Source organism: Mesoplodon bidens, assembly GCF_964165515.1.
Source record: "Mesoplodon bidens genome assembly, chromosome: 14".
Taxonomy (NCBI): domain Eukaryota; kingdom Metazoa; phylum Chordata; class Mammalia; order Artiodactyla; family Ziphiidae; genus Mesoplodon; species Mesoplodon bidens.
The window spans coordinates 51,996,778-52,021,067 of NC_138170.1; the positions used below are offsets into that span (position 1 = coordinate 51,996,778).

General features: G+C 39.4%; 1 protein-coding gene across 4 annotated transcripts in view; it reads left to right on the top strand.

The window, feature by feature from the left end:
* The window catches only part of SRBD1 (S1 RNA binding domain 1), a 226,146-nt gene that overhangs the window by 662 nt on the left and 201,194 nt on the right, over positions 1-24,290 (top strand). For all 4 annotated transcript variants that reach the window (XM_081253501.1, XM_081253502.1, XM_081253504.1 and 1 more), the window contains exons 2-5: positions 4,769-4,848; positions 5,644-5,821; positions 12,398-12,784; positions 21,384-21,550. In XM_081253501.1, coding sequence (XP_081109627.1) covers positions 4,769-4,848; positions 5,644-5,821; positions 12,398-12,784; positions 21,384-21,550 — 812 coding nt within the window. The remainder of the gene's footprint in view (positions 1-4,768; positions 4,849-5,643; positions 5,822-12,397; positions 12,785-21,383; positions 21,551-24,290) is intronic.

Consider the following 24,290-nt stretch of genomic DNA (forward strand, 5'->3'; position numbering starts at 1 on the left):
GGATCTCAGGCTTCTTATTCATAAAAGAGAATAGTAGGACTGTCTGATTTCTGAGGCTCTTTCCAGCTCTAGTATTTTATTTTTATTACTAAGTTAGGGATCTGTGCTGACATTCCAAGGACTTTTGTTGGTACACAGGGAAACTTCTTTAGGTGCCTCTTAAAAAGTTGTTCCCCCCGTTTTCCTTTAAGTTATCTAATTGTTGTTTTTACAGTTTTAGTGTAATATTTGTGTGTGTGCAGGTCTTTCCAGCTCCTCCCCCACTTTTCACTTGCCCTGGCTTGGTGCCTCCTCTCAGTAACATCATAGCAACCTCCAAGTTATTGATTCTGAGTCGGCTTTCGTACCCACAGAGATAAGAGAGCTTGGAGGAGTGAAAATCTCAAGGCACTAACAATAGGGATGTTCTCTTGTACCATCACTTTTTCAAGAAAGCAATGAGTGCCATGTGTGATGTTGCCTAATAGTGCTGGGGGAAAAATGTATATTCCTGTGTAGAGACTGTTTTTATGTATATATTCTTATGTTCATTTAAAAATAGTTACAGAGCAGCTATTAAGTGCCAGGCTCCGTGTGATACAGAAGTGAAAAAGACAAATGTGGTTTCTTCAAACTTCATGGTGCTTACCGCCATGAAGTAAATGTGGGGAATGCAGACAATAAACAAGGATAATTATAGATTGTTACATAGTACTGTATAAAGGAAATAAATAGGGTCCTATAATAATATTTTATCTGAGAAATGCATGTTAGGCCTAAAATATTGAGATCTAAGCGCTGAGAAGGAGCCAGCCTATTGATGAGCAGGGGGAATAGTGCTCCCGGCAGAGGGAACCTGGGGTGGGGAAGGATCACGCTTGTCACATGGACTGAAAGAATGTTGTGACTATGGCTGTGGAGCTACAGGGAGTGGTAAAGGTGGTTAGAAAGGTAGGCAGTGGTCACTTCTTCAAGGCGTTCTAGAAGGCTATGGTAAAAAATATGATTTGACTCTTAAGTGGAGGATGGAATAGGAAGTCATTGAATGGTTTTAAAGCATTTTCTAAATGTCAGATGGAATGGGTTTGTGGAGGATGGGTTTTAGGAGCAGGAGTGGAAGCAGGGAGGCCAGTTAAGAGGCTATTACAGTAGTCCAGGTGAGAAGCGTTTGGGACTGAAGCCTCACTGGAGATCATCAAGATTTAAGATACATTTTGGAGGCAGAATTTATGTGACTTACTTACAGACTGGATGTGGGAGATGAAAGAAATAACAGATTTGCAAGGTTTTGGTTTAGCAAGTGAAACTTTAGAGGATGATGGTTATGTTCAGTATCTTGATGGTGGAGATAAGTGTACATATGTCAAAACTTATCAAATCTGTACACTTTAAACATGAACAATTTATTGTATGTCAGTTATAGCTCAATGAACCTGTTAAAATTTTAACAACGTTCTAACTTAGCAAAGAACCATTCATCTTAGGTGGGTGGTGGTGCCATTTACAAAGATGGGAAAGACTGAGGTCCGAATGGGTTTTAGGACAAGGAATAGCTATCAGCAGTTCCATTGTGGATATGTTAAATTTTGGATAACTGTGAAGCATCTAAATAGTTTCATAGGCAGGCAGTTTATTATGTAAATCTGAATCTCAGAGGTAAGATTTGTGATGGAGGTATTAGGTTTGTTAGTAAGTAGGTGACAGAAGTATTTAAAACCATGGAAATGGATTAAATTTTGGTTAATCTACAAATCCTATGATAGGAAATAGGAGAACATGGGAGGATTGGAGATGGACAAACAGTTCCCAGAACATTGATGGTAAAACTGGAGTATGGATACCTCTGGGAGTATACATACCCCTGGGTATACCTAGATAGGTACAGTTTTTAAGAAAGAATTTCTAAGTCCTTACCTTCTGTATATACTCTTTCTAAAACTGCTTTGCCTGAAATAGGCTTATGTGTTCATGCATATTCTCCTTTCCCACCTCCTTTTTCAAATTCATATTTTTTTTTCTACTTGTCAAAAGACAAGTTCACCTCTTTTAATGGCAGCATTGCCTCCAGGGTGCCTGATAAAGGAGCATTTGGAAATATTTGTTTTAGGAAAGTCTTCTCCAGTGGTTAATTAAAATTTTATGAGCTTCCCAAGGATTTGTCTACCCTCATTTATAACACATTTCTGTTAAAGCTGAAGTGTGGAGTTAGAATTGGTGCATGGTGGTCTGTGTGGGAAAGCTCTGAATTCAGGTGTAATGTAGAAGGGGGTGATGGGAGTGGATGATCTGGTTGGGTTGTTTGTCGAGGAGCTTAGCACATTCAGCTTTTTATTCTTGGGCAGGTCAGATTCTCCAAAGAAGAATCTTCCCATGCTCCTCCCTAGAGGGCAGGAATCTGACTGGCAGCTTTTTTAGGAGCATAATGGGGGAAGGGGGCCGGGAATCTCTGTTTAACATTCAGCCTGTATGGTTCCCAGGTCCACAACTGTACTTCATGTCCTCTAGTCTAGAGACTTGTTTTACCTTCTCCAGAGAATAAACCTCCAGACGTTTTCCTGGGGCAGTTGTTAATAGCACGAAGTGGAGTAGGGCATCTAGAGATATTCCTTTGCTTCAGACAGCTTACACCCACCCAGCCCTGACTCCCTTTACCCTTAGTTCCAAGGTATCAGGTACCATGTCCTGTGATTTTTTTTTTTTTTTTTTTGAGGATACTGCAGAGTAAATTGGTTTGGTTCTGAAATGCTCCCACTGCTGACTTGGGGTTTTAGTTTTTATATAGTAAAATTTGCTAATCTTTTTGGCTTTTGGAATTTCGAGTCATGCCTAGGAAAACCTTAATTCTCCCACCTCCACTCAGAATTATCAAAACAGTTTTCTTTGCCTTTTGTAGTACTGTAGTTTTATTTGGTACATTTAAATCATTAGTCAGTGTGGAATATATTTTAGTTCATGGTGTGGCAGCAAGAATTAAACACTTCCTTTCCTCCAGAGGGATAGCTGATTGTCTTTTTCTTTTTTTTTTTTTTTTTTTTTTTGCGGTACGCGGGCCTCGCACTGCTATGGCCTCTCCCGTTGCGGAGCACAGGCTCCAGACGCGCAGGCCTAGCGGCCACAGCTCACAGGCCCAGCCACTCCGTGGCATGTGGGATCCTCCCGGACCGGGGCACAAACCCGTGACCCTCGCATCGGCAGGCAGACTCTCAACCACTGTGCCACCAGGGAAGCCCCTAGCTGATTGTCTTAATACCACTTATTCAATAATTCATTTCTGGACTTCCCTGGTGGCACAGTGGTTAAGAATCGCCTGCCAGTGCAGGGGACACTGGTTCGATCCCTGGTCCAGGAAGATCCCACATGCCCCAGAGCCTGCGCTCTAGAGCCTGCAAGCCACAACTACTGAGCCCACGTACCACAACTACTGAAGCCTGTGCCCTAGAGCCCGTGCTCTGCAACAAGAGAAGCCATCGCGATGAGAAGCCTGTGCACCACAACGAGAAGCCCCCGCGCCACAACGAGAAGCCCAGGCACCACAACGAAGAGTAGCCCCCACTCACCGCAACTAGAGAAAGCCCACGTGCAGCAACAGAGGCCCAACGCAACCAAAAATAAATGAATAAATAAAATTGATTGAAATGCCACCCCATCATACACTGACTTACTCCGTTTCTGTTTTTGTTTTATTGTGGTAAAATACGTACAACACAGAAATCACAAATTATCCGTTCCTTTATGATCAGTATCTAGGAGCACTTATTTGAGGAATGATGACCTTGATAAACATAAAATTCAGAAAAGGCGGTGAAGGAAAAGATGGAAGCATATCCTGTCTCCTTCTTTTGTTGTCCTGGTTCCCTCTGGGCACTCTCCTGTCCAGTAGTTCTGCACCCACTGGACTGAGTTGAGCTATAGCTGCCAGGGGGACATGTTCCCTTTTGTGACAACCACTTTGGTATTTCTGTGAGGTATTTGTTCCTTCTCCAAGTGGAAGTTAGAATGGAGGCATTATAACATATGACTGGTTTAGGAACTTGTTTAAAGGTTTACAAATATGTCAGAGTCTAATGTAGTTTTTATGGTTTGACATACAGTCTTTAGGTAATAAAATTTATCAGCTAAAGTAAATTTGTTTACTTCCTGTATTGTATGATGTCTCTGGTTATTTGAGTCCTTTTTTTTTTTTACAGCTGGGCCTTTGAATTTGGGAAATATTTTCTAGTGGCATTTGTGATTAATTATTTTACTTAAAAATTGTGAGCTTTTATTATAAGGGACTAGATTATCTTGTTTTAGGAGGAGCCTGGCTGCTTATTCAGTCAATCAGCATTGCTTATTTGACTGCCAACTTTGTAGATGGGCCTCTACTTATACTGTAAGAAGATAAAGAAGAAGGAAGGTATTTCTTGTCTTTGAGATAGAGTTTAATAAAGGACTTTATAATTTGCTGTCTGATAAATTATCAAATAATACTTGCAGTATATGCAAGCATATAATTCTAAAAAATGAAGAATTCTCACCCTACAGGAACTTATATGTTTCCAGAGATGGCCCATACTCATCAGGCTTTTGAAACCATGGGAAGGCTGTTAGCTGCCCTTATAGTTGGCAGCCACATAGGAGGGGAAACAAGTGTTCAGGCTTGTGAATGACTGTCATTTTTCCCCGCTATGACATTTTCTCGCAGCAGAGGTATTGGAGTGTTAGTTTTGAATGGCACATCATTTTGTAGACAAAATAAGTGATCAGTGATTTAAATCATACTGATTTCATGTTGTATTTCTTCTTTCAGATGTCAACATTGCCAAGAAGAGCAAAAATAAAAGTCCAGACTGTGATATCCAAAGATGAATTCTCTTCCTTCTCTGAGTTGTAAGCATATTGGTTTCATATGGGGTGGGAGAATGATGTGTATTTTAAGGAGAGGCATTCTGCCATTTACTAACTTCTGAAGTCATTTGTGTTGAAGAAGGCTGTGTCTTTTTCATTCATTTATGTGACAAGTATTTATTGAACTCATGCTGTGTCCCAGGCTGTGTTTAGGTGTTGGTGATAAATTATTGAACAAGGAGAAAGTGACCAACTAAATATAAAATATAATATATACACTAGAATATAAGGTCCATAAGGGCAGTGGAGTTTGTTATATTGCTTTAGAGCACAGTTTCTCAACTTCAGCACTATTGACCATATAATCCTTTGGTACAGGGACTGTTCTTTACATTGTAGGATGTTTAGTAGCATCTCTGGTCTCTACCCATTAGTTGCCAATAGCATCCCCTCCCCCACCTCAGTTGGGACAATCAAAAATGTCTTGAGGCATTGTTTAAAAATGGAAAACCTCACTGTGACTATGGTGTGACATGACCCACTTATTACTTAAGGTAATACATGATTTCTTATGTTTTGAGTGTACAGGTGTGTGTATTGGTTAGGTGAGAGGAGAACGGAGTGAGACCTGTGATTTATAATGTATTGGAGGGTATTTCTGGTCAACTCTCTTGTTTTAGTTCTTAGCAATATCTCTTTACATATTGTGTTCACATTACTCCATTTTATATGAAACACCTTCTACCTTATTCTTTTTTCAAAAAGCATATATGTCTTTTTCACCTTTAACATTTGGCTTCATTTTTTCTGGAAATTTTTCTATCGTTTTACTTTTAGATCGTCTGCCTCTGAAGATGACAAGGAGGATAGTGCCTGGGAGCCCCAAAAGAAAGTCCCCAGAAGCCGTAAGCTGCCTGTTTCCAAGGAATCCAAACCGAAGAGGGCGCCACGGGTGAAGAAGAACACGCTACAGACCAAAGGTGGCTCAGAAGGTGTGACTGTTAAGGAAGAGCTGGTAGGTGCTTTAGCTGGTTAGAGGGAACACTGCTGTGCCTTCCTAATTAGTGATGCTACTTTCTCCTTACATGGACTAGGACAAAGCAGGTAAATGGCAAAAACTGCAGGGCAATGGTGCCTTCTGCCAGGGGCCTTAATAGTATTTACCATCAGATCCACCGTGTTGGAGCAGAAGAAATATTTATCAACTGGCACTTATGTATATCTTGCTGTAAGCAAACACTGTAGCTACACCAATCTGGATTAAAAAAACCAACAACAATAAATTATAGGCTCTGTTGCAGTACCGAAAGGATTATGCATTTCCAAAATCATTCACTGTGGTATATGCATTTCCAAAATCATTCACTGTGGTATTCCTTTAAATAACAGCTTCCCTAGTTCATTTAAAAGAATACTCTTTTAATATGCAGTGGATGCCTGACTTCCCAGGGACTCATTTATCGTGTATAGAGGGGACATTACATTGTACCTTGCTGTGCCCTTGGATAGGGCACTTGAATCGATCTTTTCTCCTATCAGCCAGCACCTCTGTTTCTTCATCTTTGCATGCAAGCTTTTCACTGAACACACTTTTAGTGGGTGGGTGGGTAGGCTTTACCTATAGCTGAGAAAGTATTGACTTGTTGGCAGAATTTGGAGGTTTTTCGTTGAGCATGGCATAGCTGCACTTAAAAGTAGCTTGACTGCCTAATTAGGAAATATCTCTTAGTTCCGGGGTTCTTTGTATTGGGGTTACAAACCCTTTGAGAATTTGATTATAGTTATGAACCTTCTCTTCAGTAAAATGTACACATAAGTTTTAAAGTATGGTTCAAGAGCATACAGCTTAAGAACTGTTGTCATGGTGACTTCTTGATCCTTCCCATGGTGCTTGGTATATGTGTATTTCTTTTAAAGGGAAAAAGGGAATTCACATGGAAAGTCTCTCACTTAAGAGATATTCCACAAGTTTTCTGGCTCAATCATAGCACATGGAGCACGTTAGACTATTTCATTTCATTGGTTTGGCATCTTGTTCTTGTGTAACCACCACCGAACAAAATAATTGAAAACCCTAATTAGGTGGAGCTAGAATTGGTTTTGGGTGGAGATACAATTGGTAGCCTCTTAATAATTTTAAAATCTATTGTTAGCAAACATTGTAGACAAAATCCATCATTACTCAGTCTCTTCCTCTCCATGTTGCTGTAATTTGCCAATCCACTGGCCATTCCTCTTCATTCTTTGAAGACTTTAGCTCCTGCTTTGTATCTTCCTCTCTACATCTTCTGTCACTATTCTCAGTGATACCCCCCTCCACTTGGATGAGCCTTCTAATACCCTGTGTTCCTGGTTCTTTAACCTCCCCACCTCCAGTGCCTTTTTCTTCTCTGCCCTCACCACACCTCTTGTGAGCTCAACCTGAATCTTGTCATGACCAGAAGCTGTGCTACCGCTGACATTTCTTTTCCTCCTATCTCACTTTTGTACCATCAGCTCATTTCCTGTTTTTCCAGCTTACTTGCTCAGGTGCCCTTAGTGCCGCAATTTTGCAAATTTGTCACAACTTCTCATCAGTAGTTCTCAGCCTAGGGAACTTGGAAAAAAAAAAAAAAAAAAACCAATGCCCAGGCCCCTTTTGCAAACCAGTTAAATCTGGAAAGAATTCTGGAGGTAGGCCTTGGCACCAGTGGTATTATTTTCTTAAAGCTCCTCATGTGATTTTTATGTACAGCCAGAGTTGAGATCCATTACCTAATTCTTTGACTCTAGGGCTCTGTCACTGTCCATCAGCCCTTTTCTTTTCCTACCTAATCTAGCCTAGATTACATAATCACTTTTTATTGGATAGTCTCACCATTTTGCCCTTCTTTTATTCGATCCTACATGGCTGATTAAACCCCAGCACTGGGTGAGCCATAGCCTCTCCTGCCTGCACTGAGCAGCTAACCATTGTGGGAAACAGTCTCACCAGTGACCTAATTTGTTTTACTTTAGATTCATAATGTCAGACCTCAAAATTGCATCAGAAATACTTGGTAACCTCGTTATTTTTCTTCAGCAGGTTTGTTTTTCCATCTTTTTCTCTTTTCTTAAACTTCCTAAATTCCTTTCTCTTCTGTCACTCAGCAGATGACATTGCCTTTTATTTATTTGAAAATATATGAAGTTTCCACTTTTTTCACGACCAAGCTATCTATATTTGTGTTCACCTTCTGTCCTATTGCTGTGGAGGAAATGTCATTCCTCCTACCAAGGATTGGTTCGCCGCTTGGGCTTAAGATCTCATCCACTCTTGTGCAAGGTCTCTGTTCCCTCTGTCATCTCCTTTCTTTTCTCTTGTCAACTTTCTTCCTCAATTGCTACAGAGTTTAAAATGCTCTTTTACATCTAACTTTTAAGAAGCCTTCCCTTGACTCCATATCCCTTTCCAGCTATCTGTCAAGCTCACACAATACAACACAAGGTCAAGGCCAAGGCCTGCTGGCTGATTCAACTGGTAAAGATATTTACAATGAGCCACTTCTTTGATTTAGAAAGTTTACGACTTTCAGAGATAGCAAAAAAAAAGAATGGTCAGATTCTTCCTGGAGTTCTGGGTTTAGTTATAGGCTACATAATTACCATTTGAAGTGTTAAGAGTGATTAAAAAACCCATGAAGGCAAAAGATAATGGACTGTGATTTTTCAGTGTGTCAAAGATTCAGGTTAAATATAAGGAGGAAAAATATTTTCATGGCTTATTAAACTTGAGTATGTCACTGAGGAAGGCTGTAGAATCTTAGAAGCTTTAAAAATGGAGAGTTATGGGGCTTCCCTGGTGGCACAGTGGTTGAGAGTCCACCTGCCACTGCAGGGTACACGGGTTCGTGCCCTGGTCCGGGAAGATCCCACATGCCGCGGAGCGGCTGGGCCCGTGAGCCATGGCTGCTGAGACTGCGCGTCCGGAGACTGTGCTCCGCAACGGGAGAGGCCACAACAGTGAGAGGCGTACCGCAAAATAAAATAAAGTCCCTGAAGGAAAAAAAAAAAAATGGAGAGTTATTTCCATATTTTTGTTTGTTTGTTTATTTATTTTATTTTTGGCCGCGTTGAGTCTTCGTTGCTGCACACAGGCTTTCTCTAGTTGCAGCAAGTGAGGCTACTCTTTGTTGTGGCGCGCGGGCTTCTCATTGCAGTGGCTTCTCTTGCTGCAGAGCACAGGCTCTCAGCGCATGAGCTTCAGTAGTTTTGGCTCACAGTCTCTAGGGTGCAGACTCAGTAGTTGTGGCGCATGGGCTTAGTTGCTCTGCGGCATGTGGGCTCTTTCCAGACCAGGGCTCGAACCTGTGCCCCCTGCATTGGCAGGTGGATTCTCAACCACTGCACCACCAGGGAAGCCCTTTCCATATGTTTTTGATCTGTGTTTTGATCTAAACATGTTTGGATTCACTTTTCTCAAAATTTTTGGTCTTTGGACTCCTTTACACTTTTAGAACTTACTGAAGACCCCAAGGAACTTTTGCTTAGGTGGGTTGTATCTGTAAATATTTACCATATTAGAAATTAAAAATGAGAAGGTATTCATCAATTTTAAAAAAATAATAATCCTATTACATGTTAATGCAAATAACATGTTTTAATGAAAAATAACTATATATTTTCCCCCAAACAACAAAAAAATTAATGATAATGACATTGTTTTACATTTTTGCAAATGTCTTTAATGTCTGATTTAGTAGGAGATATTTGAAATAAAAAAGAAATCCCAGCCTCCACATAGATGTGTATTTGGAAAAGGGAATGGTGTTTTAATAGCCTTTTCAGATAATTATAGATAGTATTTTATACTATACCAAAACTCAGTAAGTGATAGTTTAAAAGGTTTCATTGTGGAATCTGTAACCATACTATATTCTATTACATTAAAATCCATTGGTCTGTGTTGTTTGAATGGCTCTTTTACCTATGCATGATTTTGTAACATTATGTGTTGGTCATTTGGAAAATACTCGTTCACTAACTGACTGACTGTGAGACAGCCACTGCACGTCAGTATGCATTGGCCTGCAGCAGAAGTGCCTTATGTGTACATTTGTGCTTTATGTACCTTTCAGTACAGACTATGAAAAAGGTGTGCTTTCAAGGATTGAAATTTTAAAAATTAATAACTTTTACTGCTTCATTCTTAAGTGAAGCTGACATTGTTTTATTGCAAGTGTGTGACAGTGAAGGGAACAGCGATTGCTAGTACAGCTTGGTGCCACTGCCTTGTTTTTTTGCTATCATTGCTCTTGCACCATCTGTGAAATGTCAAACAGTGCCTTGGCATTATTATGAAAATAGTTGTGACCTTGCAGACCCCCTGGAAGGGTCTCAGGGGTCTATGAACACCACTAAGAAACTCTAGGTAAATTTTGCCTGAAGACTCCAGAGAAGATACCTTTAAGTGTCTAATTTTTGACTGCTGGTTTTTCTTTTTTTCCTCTTACTTTAAACCACCCCCCCCCCGCCCTTAGTCATTTTACTTTTTCTTTATTTCTTCATCTACTTCCTTTTCCCTCTCCTGGGAGGTAGTCTGGGTGTGGTAGTCACGGTAATGATGGTGGTAACAGCAGATACTTGATTGCTTACCGTTAGCCAGGGGACATGTTCAGCACTGCATTTGCATGATATTACTTAATCTTCACAACAATCCCTTGAGGCAGGTGCTGTAATTATCCTGATTTTATAGACCAGAAAGCCAAGGGGAGAGATGTTAAGTGACTTGCTCATGGATCACAGATAGTGAGTAATGGAACTGGGTTTCTAAGTCAAGAACATGATTTTGTCAGCATTTCAGGAACCGATATATCTCTCGTGGGTGTTTTTACATCAGCCATGCTCATAAGAGTGTTGTATAAAACCAGAGTGCTGGTTTAATAATTAATAGTTTGATATAACCGTCGCAAGGAGTTAAATTCTTAAGACTAGCACTGTCTCTCGTTGGAGGCTGAAGTAAGTAGGGAATTAAATAATAATCAGAAATTTACTTGATGAGCATGGGCTGAGAATAGGAGAATTAGATAAATATTCATTTGGGTTTATTGAATGCCTTCTGTGGTCGAGGTACTGTGCTTGTCACAATGAGAACTGAATGTTTTAACTGCATGAGTCTAAGGTAGTCTGATGTATCCATCTCACAGGAGGGCTGTCTGAACCATTGGGAGCAAATTACTCAGAATCTGTTTGCTAACCTTTCCTCTTCTTTGTATGTTACTTAGAATGCTGATCGTATTTGCTTTCTACAGTTCTCCTTTTTCTGTTCCTCTAGGGCTGACAACTCTGTATGATTGACACGTTCTTTAGCTATGTCAATTAATTTGATCAAGTTATTATCAACTCTTATGGACTTGAGGAGGCATTCTATTTTTATATGTTCCAATTAAAAATGTAATACTTGGAGGGCTATTTAATGTATTATATATCATTTCCAGGTTAGGTGGTGATGGGTGAGCCTTAGGATGGAGGGGGTGTGCTCTTTATTATAGTTCCCAGTATTTTCAGTAGTCAGTAATTATGGAAAATTATCTGATAGGAGAGAAAATTCAATATTGACTGAAATTTAGTTTGGGAGCAGTTCTTTTGTTTGAGTTTGTGCCACCTACATCACTTAGGTAACTAAAAACAGGCTAGCTTGCGAAATTGTGAACTCCATGGGGCAGGGTCTGTATCTTATTTACTACTCTAGTCTCAAAATGAGTGCCAGATGTCATTGCTTCACACCTGAGTTGTCACCTGGGGGGAGGGGTGGGTGGTGCAGAGAGTAGCCCTTGGACACCTGCATGTACTGCTGTGCAGCCTCTTACTAAGGAAAAATGCCTGGTACTACCCTGCTGTCCTGCCATGTTTTCTGTTCTCTTTCTGCATAAACTGGTGGCAGGTGTAGCATGTTGAGTTTTATGAACCTGTGAGTGTTACTCTTCTCCCTCTAAAGTGTTGACTTTTGATTGCAAGTTTTAAATCTTGGTTTTTCTGCCAGGTGTACACCTATTCTCCACTTATTTAAAAAAATTAAACTTTCACCTGCAGTTGTGAAAATAATACAGAGAGATATCATGTACCCTTTATCACATTTCCCCCTATGGTCACATCTTGTAAAACTATAGTTAAATATCACAGCCAGGATATTGACATTGATAAATCCACTGGTCTTATTTCGATTTCTTCAGTTTTATTTGTATTCATTTATATGTGTGTATGTATATGTGTATATTTAGTTCTATGCAATTTTACAATATGTATAGGTCTGTGTGTCCACCACACAGGACAGTCCTATCATAAGGATCCCTAGTATTGCCCTTTTATTGTCATACCCACCTCCCTCCCAACCTCCACCCCCATCTCTGACCCCCAATAACCACTAATTTTTTCAGGAATATTGTATGCATGCAATCACATAGTATGTAACTTTTTGAGATTGGTGCTTTCCCTCCACTCAACATAATTTCCTTGAGATTCTTCCAAATTATTGTGTATGTCTACAATTTGTGCCTTTTCATTGCTGAATAATATTCCAGAGCCATTGGTTTTTATCATCTAATTCATGTGTGATCTCTTTGTGATTTGATAGAATAGCTCTGTGCCTATTGCTGATGTTGATTTGGAAGACAGAAAAAATAAATTGGAGACTGTGCAGGCTCTGAAAACAGCAAAGATGAAACGGAAAAATTCAGCTCAGTCACCGTCAGCTCGGAGGACCAAAAAGCTGAAAGCTGATGAAGAAACCAACAAAGCCAGCAGCTTAGAGAGCGGGAGTAACAGCACAGAGACACCGTCCACAAGCGCCACATGGGAAGGTGGGTGCAAGAAGGAGGAGAGTGAAGATGGCTTCGCATGCAGTCAGCCCCCTTTGAAGAAAGTGAAGACAGAAATGTGTCCTCAGGGGCAGCCTGTCAGGTTTCCAGCAAGTGCCAACAATATTAAGGAGGAGGTGGAAATGAACTGGGACATAGTACAGGTATGTGCAGCCTCTTTCTGTCACTTCAATTTGTTTGATTCCTTTCTTTTTGACTGAGATGGGGCTAGGGAAGGGCTGGGAGTTTTCAGTTCTCTTTTCACTTTTGCCAGTGGCCTCTGGAGGCTTTGCCCACTGGTTCCTTCCCTGGATACGCGGTTCGGTATTATTGCTTATTGTCCTCAGTTCTTTAGCTAAAAGCTGTGACCTCAGGCAAGGTAGATCCCCGCCTTGGTGTTCTAGTGAACATGCCCTATATACACAGATTGCATCAACAGATTGGGCCCTCCTAAGTTCCTTGTTAAGTTTTTGCTTTGCACTTGGACTGTATTGCCTATAAAAGCAGTGCAAGTGATTAAGTCACTGACCATTAGTACATCTGTTTAACTTTTAGTGTAATGTTGTAATAGACTATGAACAAGGCCTAGTAATTTCTTAAAGGAAAATTTTACCCAAATTCTAACTTGAGCTGCCATAATTATATTTCTTACTACAGGAGAAATTGGATTTCTCCCAGTTTCTTTGGCTGGCTTTGGGGATGGTAGAGAAGACCTGAAGAGTGACTCTTAAACAGTGATTCTCAACCTCTTATCTGTCCCAACACACTCTGGGAACGGTTCAGACTTAATCATAGCAGTGCCCCTCAGTGTAAATGGGGATAACCTCCCTCCTTATTGTCTGCCCCATGGTGATTTGATGTGTACTTCTTCCTCTGCTGTGAACTACTGCTCTAGAGCTTGGCGCCTCTGCTGGGTAATACTACTTCTCAGTCTGGGATTGTCTGTGTGTACCTTTTTTTCAGAGGAACTTCTTTTTATCCATGCTGCCTTTTCTATTACCTATTAGTCGAACATCACCAGTCATTTTTAATTATGATTTTTCTTCTCTCTGACTTATTAAGGAATAGAATGTTGCCTCATAGCTTTCTTCTCCTTCTTGTTCCTGAACAGTTCAGAGTTTCCTGGAGAGACAGTATAATTAGGCTCCTTTCTATGCCTTCTTTTTCTTTTTTCATTTAGGCCTACAAAGAATTGTTTTAAAAGGTTGGTTTGGGCTTCCCTGGTGGCGCAGTGGTTGAGAGTCCGCCAGCTGATGCAGGGGACATAGGTTCTTGCCCAGGTCCGGGAAGATCCCACATGCTGCGGAGCGGCTAGGCCCGTGAGCCATGTCACCCTGAAGCCTTTCTTAGCAGGCAGACTCCTTGGTTCCAGTCCAGACCTACATGGGCAGGTGGATGTGTCCCACTTCCCTTCTCTTCTTTACTTTTAAGCTTACCTCTGCTGTTGACATAGATCTACCTTTAGTAGTTGACCCTGAGCGGGAGGGAGGGAGGGAGAGAGAGAGGGAGAGAGGAGGGTTTCAAAGCCCAGGAAATCTCTTGAACTGTGGAAATAAGTTTTACAAAAGGAAGTCAAGGGCTACTTATTCTATGAAACTTTGCTTCACGTCCCTATCTCCTAATCTGTGTAACAGAGAAAGAGATGAAAATGACCCTACCTTTGCCAGCTGTCTCTTGGTTACAAGTAATAGAAACCTGCTTCTAATGAGCTTAAGCAGAAAAGAGTTTATTACCAAGGACCAGGGCCCTTTCAGAGATGCAAGGGACAAAGTGTGATCGAGTCTCCTAAAGGCCTTGAACCAAAAATTGGAAAACTGAGGACTTGAGGAAGTCATTTTCTCAGTTTTCTCTCTTTCAGAGGTTTCATGATCACCCATTTTTGCCCCTTCTCTGTTTGTCTGAGTTGTTATTTCCTCTCAACAGACCAGATTTCCCTGCTTCTTCACTGAAGGTGGAAGATGACAGCTCCACAATTCATTTACCATTAGTTTAAGCTTGTGAGGAGGGAAAAGTGTACGGAGAGAACAGGTTCCCAACTGCCAGAGGGTGAGTGGCAGAAGAGCAGCCAGGAGTAAAAGCTTCATTTGTAAATCGGTAGCAGCAGTGTCCATGGTTGTGTTGTTTGAATATCAAATGGAAGCAAGTTTTCAGGTCCTGGAACTATTTTTATGGCCTTTGGCCATATTATTTGGGTAATATGGGTGTGCTTGTCTTTCTTTTCAATTCCAAGCATTTTTTCTCCTCCTCCTTACTGAAGGTGATTTTTGACAGCTCAAACAAGCCTGTACTCAGAATGTGGCACTCCTTGCTTGTGAGTCGGGAGAGGCGGTTGCCTCAGCTGCCGCCCTCGCTGAGCACCCTGAGGACAACTAGTACGCTCAGCATTTTCTGGATCGGTTTAGGGAACTTGCCCGGGGAACTTTAGGTGTGATTTACATGTTTGGGTTTTTTAAAAATTTAATCAGATATAGTCATCCTTGTCTAACCTTGAGTTACTTTTACGGGCAAGCCTTTTAGTGTATGTGGACTTCCTGTCCTATACTTTTTATTCTCTATAAGCCGGAGAGAGAATCATTCTATCTTAGCACTGCATTCCTGCTTCCAAACATGTTTGAGAACAGTGGTAGGTGTTAGGGGGAAAGGGGCTGAGAAGAGCGAGAGTCAGCAATGCCAAGTCAGATAGTCAGGAAGACTTTGAACATTTGAGTGAGGACCAGAGTTAGTGAAATGCCTGTGGTATGCATTTTATCTGTCACAAAATGAAATGTATGTCCAAGTTCTTTGGGGAAGTCCTAACAAGTCCCTAGTTAGTAAGAAATAGTCAATGAAAATTAATTGTATAGGAATTATTATTACTAATTGAGCATGAGGGAAATGTCATTTATATTTCCTTCATTTTGTGTGCTGTTCCCCATGGACCCTGCCCACCATGACACTTTGGTCCTCTAGATGTTTTTTCTCTTCAAGGTGTGTTTCTCATTTCTGAAAAGTCCACAGCTTTTTCAGGAATATCACTGCCTTGTTTGGGGAGGGAAAACTACATTGTCAATACTTATTTGTAGACTTTACATATAAACACACTTTTGTGTGTCTGTTTCCTAATCAGGTTTGGCGATCACCAGACTCCTTGAGAAACAACCTACTTCAGCCCTTCCCCCAAGCCACAAATGTGTGGTTGCCATTAGAAACTAGTTTTTGTTAAAGTATATTTTATCATTACACAAATATATTGTGAGTACCATAACCTTTGTAAGAATTTGAAGAGGTGACTAGCTACAAGCAGTTTTTGAGAAAATTAAATGCTCCCAAGTGGTGATTGTTGTTATGTAGTGTCTTTATTTTGAGGGGGGTGGCCGTGGAGTAGCCATATAGAATATCTTAGTAATGTTCGCTAAATTAGGGAGGAAAAGCAAGCAAAAACCCCTTTATTAGCCATTTTCCCCATTCTTGCAAGAAGATGATGTGGGATTATGTAGGTGAAGAAGAACATGGGATGAAAGAATAGGGGAAGGAAGAGGGTCAGGAAGGAGGCGGGTGTCTCTGAGTTGGCTTTCTCGCTGCACTTCTACACCTAAGCATGCACCATCTGTTAGGTCAGCCTGTGTGTTCCAGGAGGGATTAAGGAAAAGAAATTGTATTGGCCCTTTTTATTTTTATAATTTAGCTCGTTGTATTTATTATGGGCTTAAAAAAACTTTCTGAAATATATATATGTATACATATATGCATATACATATAAAATTGTACTTAAATATGCAACTCATGAATGTTCAAAATTGTAACCATGTAACAAGCTTTCAGATCAAGAAACAGAACATTACCAGCACCCTACAATCCCTTCATACCCTTTTTCAATCCTCCATCCCCTCGCCTAAAACCACTCTTCCGACTTCTAACAGCATAGTTTTTCCTTTTGCAGTCTTTAAGGAAACTTATGTGTGTGGTAAAATAAGTGGTATAATAAAATGAATAGGTAAGGGAAAAGAGAACAGCAGTAATCAAAACTGTTTTAGAAGGGAGGTGTCCAGTTGCTGGTTTGATTTTGAATAAAAAATTCTCTCTCAATCTACTCATTTGAGTGTCATTTAATTTAGATGCTAGTTTTTTAAAAATGCTGCCTGGATGATTAAGGCAATAGTTCAGCTGTTGATACCCAGCAGTTTTCTTTTTTAACTGAGGAAATGGGAATATAGGTTTTGAAGGAGGAAATTCTCAGGCCACTTGTGGAGAAGGCCATTTTGTTCGAGGTTTTAGACAGTAGAGGACAGTATGAAGGCATCATGTCTCATCGCAGTTGGATTTAGGAGGAAAAGTAAGGCGATTTGATTAATTTGTATTGATACTTTTGCCTGAAGAAAATCATCTTGCTTTGCAAACAAATCAATTTTCTGAAAAGGAAACATAGCTTGTGGGACTTTGGGCAATTTACTTAACTTCTTTGGGTCTCAGTCTTTGTATCTGTAAAATGAGTTAATATTGAATATGTAAAAGTGTGTAGAACATAATAAGCCCTATACAGGTATTAGCTTAAAACAACAACAGTCACAAAAAGTGTGTTTATTTAAGTCTTAGAGGTGAAAAAAATATCGAGACTGCCTTCCTTTTTACTTTACCCTCATTCCTGTTCACCAGTTAACTATAAAAATTATTAAAGTAATAAGTATAATAGTTGAAATAAGTAGTAGTTTAAAAGTAAAAATTTTACTCGTTCCCTGCCCATCCCTAAGGCTTGATCTCTGCTTTTAACGCTTAGCTGTTTCTTTGGCGTTTGCCTCATCTGTCTAAAACATAGATGCTGGGCCCCACCCCAGAGGTTCTGATTCAGTTGATCTGGGATGGGGCTCAAGAAGTTACATTTCTAACACGTTTCCTGATTATGCTGCTGGTTTGGGAACCACATGTTGTGAACCACTGCTCTAGTCCCCAAATCTCATTGACTCATAAAATGTCAAGGGAGTTTACAGGGGGGGTTGACTCAACAGCTGAAATCAAGTAATGAGCAGATCAGTCATTGAGTGGCTTGATATTAAGTATAGGATAAAGTTCAAACTTTTTTTTTAGCATTCACCATCTAGCTCCATCCCTTTTTCCATTTCTCACTCATCTCAATACGCCTTGTACATTTTAGCATTACTGAACCTAGAAATTTTTTTCAGTGTGCAGTGGTTCCTCATCAGTGGCTTTTGATACGCTCTTCTCTCTCCCTAGAATTCCTGCCCTCATTTGGCTGCCTGAGATACCTTTATTCCCTTGTTGCTTTTCCATTTCTGCAGAGGTAGCTGTTTCTTCCTCCCACGTGCTCTCAAAGAGCCTGTATTTGCTTCTGTCAGAGTACAGATCACACTGTATTTTAACTGTCTACTTGACTGTCTTTCTTCTTCCTAGCTTATAAGCTTCTCGGCAAGAGGGACTTGGTTTTTTACATTTTGTTTATTACTGGCTTGGTATGGTTATTGGTATATAATATGAGCTAAAATAAACGTTTGACTAAAATTAAGACAGAAGAAATTGGATGATTTGGAGGCCCCAAAGTTGTGACTGCTTGTATGTAGTTTTATTATCCTTAATTTCAAGAAGCAAATTTTCATAAGCAGCAGTATACACTCTCTTAACACATATGATGCTTCTGGATTTGTCAGGACCTGGTACACTTCAGATGCGGGTCTGGAGTCTTAGCTATCTTGGGCCCCTTTTAGTTAACAGTCACGGAACTAGTTTAGGATAGTGGGGGCCCATGGGTTCTCACGATCACTCAGTTCCAAAATAATGAGCATTTTGGTCATTTTCGTGTCTTATGTCCATCTTTCAGAATCTTGCCTTTCAAGGGCCAGCTGAAATGCTGCCCCTGCAGCAAGCCTTCCTTGATTACACCAGGGAGATCGTTCTCTTCTCTGAAGACGTTATACCACTTATTCCCTGGCATATTCTGTTTTATTTGTACTTATTTATATTAATGTTTTATCTTCCGTTCTAGATCGTTTATTCCGTGAGGACAGTGAAATTTGGGAGCAAGCTTGGGAAAGGATTTTAAAACTATGCTACAATGGTTGGACTTTTACTAGTAGTTAGGAAAGAGTCATTGAAGCTTATGTTCAAAAGAAGAAAAAGAGGAAAAAAATAAGGGACTTATAAATGTGTCTTAGAAGTATAATCAGTAGTAATGCAGAAAGGTTGGGTGGAATGCATAGAGAACAAAAAAAATGCTCTGTGGTTTAGATAAAAGAAGATAATAGAAAGGGAGCTTGAGGGGAAAGAACAGACATTTTAGAAGTTCAGTTTGCTTCCTTGGTGACAGATTAGTAGAGCAAGATAGAGAACACACAGTGAAACTGAGGACATTGATTAGAATGCTTTTGGTTGCAATAAGAGAAAACCTATCTTGAACTAGCTTAAGCAATAAAGGAGATTTATTGACTTAGGTAACAGGAAAGTTACCTAAGTGCACTGCAGCAGTCTCTCCACAATTCTCTTAGCACTGCCATCCAACTTCAAGATTCTACTTGTATAAACCATATTTCTCCCGAGGAAGAAATTGTACCTGGGTCCAGAGTTCTAAGCCAGATCTTGAGCTTCCTGCTGACTGGACTCATCTCTGTGTCCAAACTCTGGCTGTTGTAATTCTAAAACAACTGGTTACTGAACAAAATGCTGTGGAGGTGGAGTTGAGGTCAAGTGTTCTTCAGCCACAAAACTGCTACATAATGGGGAGGTATTGTTGGGGGAGTTAACCACAATATCCCCGAAGGTTTCTGTGGTAGGAGATAATGTTAACTGGAATAGGAATCAGGAAGAGGCACAGGTTTGAGAGAGAAAATACTAATGAACATGATTTTGTAGGGGTCAGGGATGATATCAAGCAAGAGAGCATTTCTGCATGATGGTGCAACCTCATGAAGGCCTCTGAAGAGGGAAGCAGCTGAGCTTGCTCTAGGAAGTGAACATTGTTCTAGGAGCAGCCCATTGGGGCTGGCTTCTAATGAGGGGAAGACTGGATAAGATGAGGTTGGAGAGGGAGGCCCATGTTTTTTGGGTCATGGTAAGGACTTTGGATTCTAAATGCTATGGGAAATCATTGAAAGGTTTTGACTAGTCAGGTGACATGATCCAATATAGACTTTGGAAAGATAATTCTTGTTGTTTTATGGAAATTGACAAAGATGAGATTGCTGTGGCTGCGAGAAGAATAGTAAAAGGCAGTTGCAGTAACCCTGGCTTGAACTAGACTGGGCTATAGGGCAGAAATGAAGAGCAGTAATAGACTAAAGAAATATTTTGCCACTAGAGTTGATTGATTCTTATGATAGAGTAGATTTAAGAGTTAAAGGAGTCAAAAGAGTTGAAGACTCTTAGTTTTCAGGCCTGAACTGGTATTTGAATGGACATAATAAGGGGAAAACTGGAAGAGGAAGAAGTTTGAGAGGGAGATCACTTTTGCGAATGCAAAGTCTGAGATACCTAATAGGATTTCAAGAGGTAGGTCAGGTAGCTGGCTAAATGAGTCCAGAGCTCATGCAGAAGAGAGCTAGGGCTGGAGACGTAAAGCTGGCATTCTCAGAATGGGTGATAAGATGTAGGCCTTAGGATATACAGTGCACAGAGGAATGAGGGTATCCTCAATAGTCTCTGGAGCTCAGCCATTTATTTCATCTGTAGTTTTGAAATTCAGTCTATTTTATATATTGACTTGATTTTGTTAAGCAGTTGACCATGTTAATGCTTTACTAATTTTTGAATTTTTTCTTACATTTTTGGCATATCTTGAGCATCAAGATTGAAATAATAATAAAGCGTATGCCTCTCATACTTTACTTTAAAAAAATCGGCTTAGGTTTTGAGAACAGTTACTGAAATTGCATTTTATTCTTTCTCTTCTCCAGGCTGACTTCTCTGAACTTTTCTGCTTACATGTACATTTTTGCTGAAACCTGTAGACTTGTTTTTTTAAAAATAATTATTTTGAATATGTAGTATATGGGAATGATACAAAATTCCAAAGATATAGAAGGATCTTCCTGCCCTAGCTCTAAGCCAACCAGTTACCTTTCCCCAAAATAAGCCATGTTCCAAGTTCTTGTAATTCATTCCATATCCGTTCATATAAGAGTACGTTGAGTGGTATTCTGCTCCACAGGCATATCATAATTTATTTACCAAGTCCCCATTGTAGACTGTTTTTTGCTGACTTCTACCATACTGGAAAAAATTCTTCAAAAAATATCACTGTAAATAATATCATTTTCCAGAGGTATGAATATATCAGAACAAATTTCCAGAAGTGTAACTGGTGGGTCATAGAGTTTATGCAGTGTAAATTTTGATAGATATTGCCAAACTGTTCTTCCTCCAGAGGTTTTACCATTGTACTTTCTCACTAGCAGTAGTTGAAAGTGCCTTTTCCCATCACTTATGCCAGCACAGTGAGTTACCATCTCCTTGATCTTTGGTGCCAATCTGAGAGATGAAAAATGCATATCTCATTTGAGCCCTGTAGAATTCGGGCAATACAGAGTGGTTTCGATTGGATTTTATTGAATGAGTGAAATGACTATTCTATGATTGTCAGTATATATATATATATTTCATACAATTTCCTTTTCTTCTTTTTTTAAAACCACAGCAGTTTGTTTCTAAGTGGCTGGAGAACATTATTTAATTGCTGTATTTTAAACCATATGTTATAATACAGAGTTTTATATTTTCAGAGTTTTAAATCACTAAATATTAAATTTTCAGAGTTTTAAATCACTAAATATTAATTTACAGGTTTTATCTGAGAGAACTGATATTGAACTTTGGGTTTGTGCCAACATTATTCGTCTCTTTAATGATGATAACACAATTCCCTTCATTATACGTTATCGAAAAGAGCTTATTAATAACCTTGATGCTGATTCCTTGAGAGAAGTTCAACAAACTCTAGAGGAGCTACGGTAAGAAACCTGGGAAGGGATGAGCTTTGTGTAAGGGGAAAGAGGGTGTGTGAGCCAATGAGGCGAAACAGTGAGGAAGTGAGTGATAGTATATTTCGACAGTTCCAATATTTTGTTTTCTTGATTTATTGTAATCTGGATATAGTCCCCTTCTGACAGGGGAAGCCAGCTCCATTTTACTTATTTAGGGGTGTGCAGAGTCCCTCTGCTGGTGTGTTCATGCATAACTTGGGCATGTATCTGCAAAAGGTGGTTTGCATTATTAAGAGTCTGTGCCTATGAGTTTGAATGTCATCTTCTCTCATAGAAATGATTTTGCATAATGGCAAAATTAGAACTACCAACAGGTAACTCAGAAAAATACATTTTAGTCTAAATCTTCAATAGCTTACATAAAACTGTCCTCTTAATACTGTGAAATCCCTAAATGGAGAGTTCTTTGGCTGTATAGAGTTTGGTAGGAAGTATGTATACTTCCTTTTTCTATTCTTTTATAGGGCATGGTAATTTAATGTTAGTGGATTGTGAATTTTGTATGGTTATAGAATGGAAAGCACTCTTTAAAAAAATTATTCCTCTGGATTTATTGTAATAACTCAGAAATAAGCATGTAAAGGCTATAAAACTAACTATTATTCAGTAGAGTTTATTAAAACAGTCTTTACCATTCATTTATTTATTGCATGTCTCTTACATGCCAAGTGCTGTGTTGTTGCTATGTGTGTTCTTCAACAAGGATATGATTTAAATTGGATATAATCTTACCATCAAGCCATTCTAAAAGCACTAAGGGTTATTTTTAGAACAAGCCTAATAAGCCTCTGTGATTTTGGAGGAACTTGCCTCTCACTAACATTTCTACCCCTTTTGTTGAATTTCTTTTAGTGCCAGGAAGATTTAAATGCTAATATGTGGAAAGTTATATTTCATCAAGAGGCAAAATCAATTAGCCAACCCAGAAATATAAATGACTAGTTATTCAAGTGATTTCAGATTCAGATCACCCAGGGCCAGGCTAGTATAATCAAGCACAAAGGGACGCAAACTGGAGATCACAAGTCCTGTCTAAGAGGGGCAGCTGCTACTCATCTCCATCAGATTATAACACGTGGGGTTCTCTACCCAGATTGCTGTATCTTCCTATTTTTGAAAAACTGATCATCTGAATTTTTATGTAAAAAAAATTTTGAGGTCAAACAAAATCACCTACAGGCCACATCTAAAAGTCCAGCAATTTGCAAATTTGGAAGTAAGCTTTCTGTTTGGTTGAAGGCAAAGTAATGAAGAAAATCTTAAGGGTTTTGGGATCTGAAATTGGGGAAAGTGTCACAAACAAGCAAGAATAGTTTACTTAAAAAAATTAAAGGTATTCTACCAATTTTTGATTGGGTGGGGGACAAATAGGAGCTTTATGTCAAGATTAACATTATTATTTTCTTTTTCTCTAAAAACACACTTTAGCTGCAACAGAGTTCATTCTCTGGGTATCTATTAATAGAGGAATACATTAAATATTAGTAGAGGACTATTTCTCCAAGTAAGTGGTGGCATTGACTAGGACTTAGAAGATCTTTTTATATCGTACAGAGATTTCTTTTTGGTAATGAGGTATGGTCTCTGTTTTTCTTGAGCTCAGCTTTTTCTCTAACTAGAGCATTGGTTTTTACCCTATTAATTGCTACTCATAAATGAGTAGTGAAACTAATTTAGTAGGTCATTACCACTTTAACAAAAATGAAATAGAGAATAGAAAATATGAGTGCAGTTTCTGTGGTAAAGGTAAATATTGGTTCATGAAACTATTTATCATATGTTTATATAACTGTTTATTAAATATGAAATTATATATGTGTATATACTGGGTTGCAAGGTAAAATATATTTCTTACTGAGGGTCACTTAAAAAAGTGAATTAAAAAATGATTATGGGACTTCCCTGGTGGCGCAGTGGTTGAGAGTCCGCCTGCTGATGCAAGGGACATGGGTTCGTGCCCTGGTCCGGGAGGACCCCACATGCCACGGAGCGGCTAGGCCCGTGAGCCATGGCCGCTGAGCCTGCGCGTCCGGAGCCTGTGCTCCGCAACGGGAGAGGCCACAACAGTGAGAGGCCCGCGTACCGCAAAAAAAAAAAAAAAAAAAAAAAGATCCTATGATTATGGATAGTAAGAAACTTCTGTACTTTCTCTAAAGATGCCTTTCCTCTCCCTTACATGCAAGCCAGTAGGTCATTGGCCTTTTGTCGAAATGACCCTGGTAGGCTTCAGCCTCTGAAAACAGTCTTGGGCTACCAAGAATGTAGAAGACACAGAGGTGTGATCTAAGGACTGCATATTCTTCCTCATTAACTTATAATCTTCTGCCTTTCTTTTTTTTTCATAAGTAGATTTAGTTTTCTTTTCCATCAATCATTTTTAGTAATTTATATTATCATCTCTCTAACTTTTGCCCATCATTTTAGCAATACCATTATTAGGCAGAAATTATAAATTGTAACAGGTAATGAAATAGGATGAAAAGCTGTAATAATAATACATTCTAAAGTATCAAGGCTTTGAAAATCAAGGAGAGACTGAAATACTGTTTCAGCTTGAAGGAGACTGTAGACACATAGCAATTACATAAAACCCATTCTTAGCTGAATTCACTATCAAGGACATGTATAGGAACAATGGTGAAACTTAAATGAGATCTGAGGGTTAGAATATATCAATATTATATCAATGTTAATATCAATTTTAATT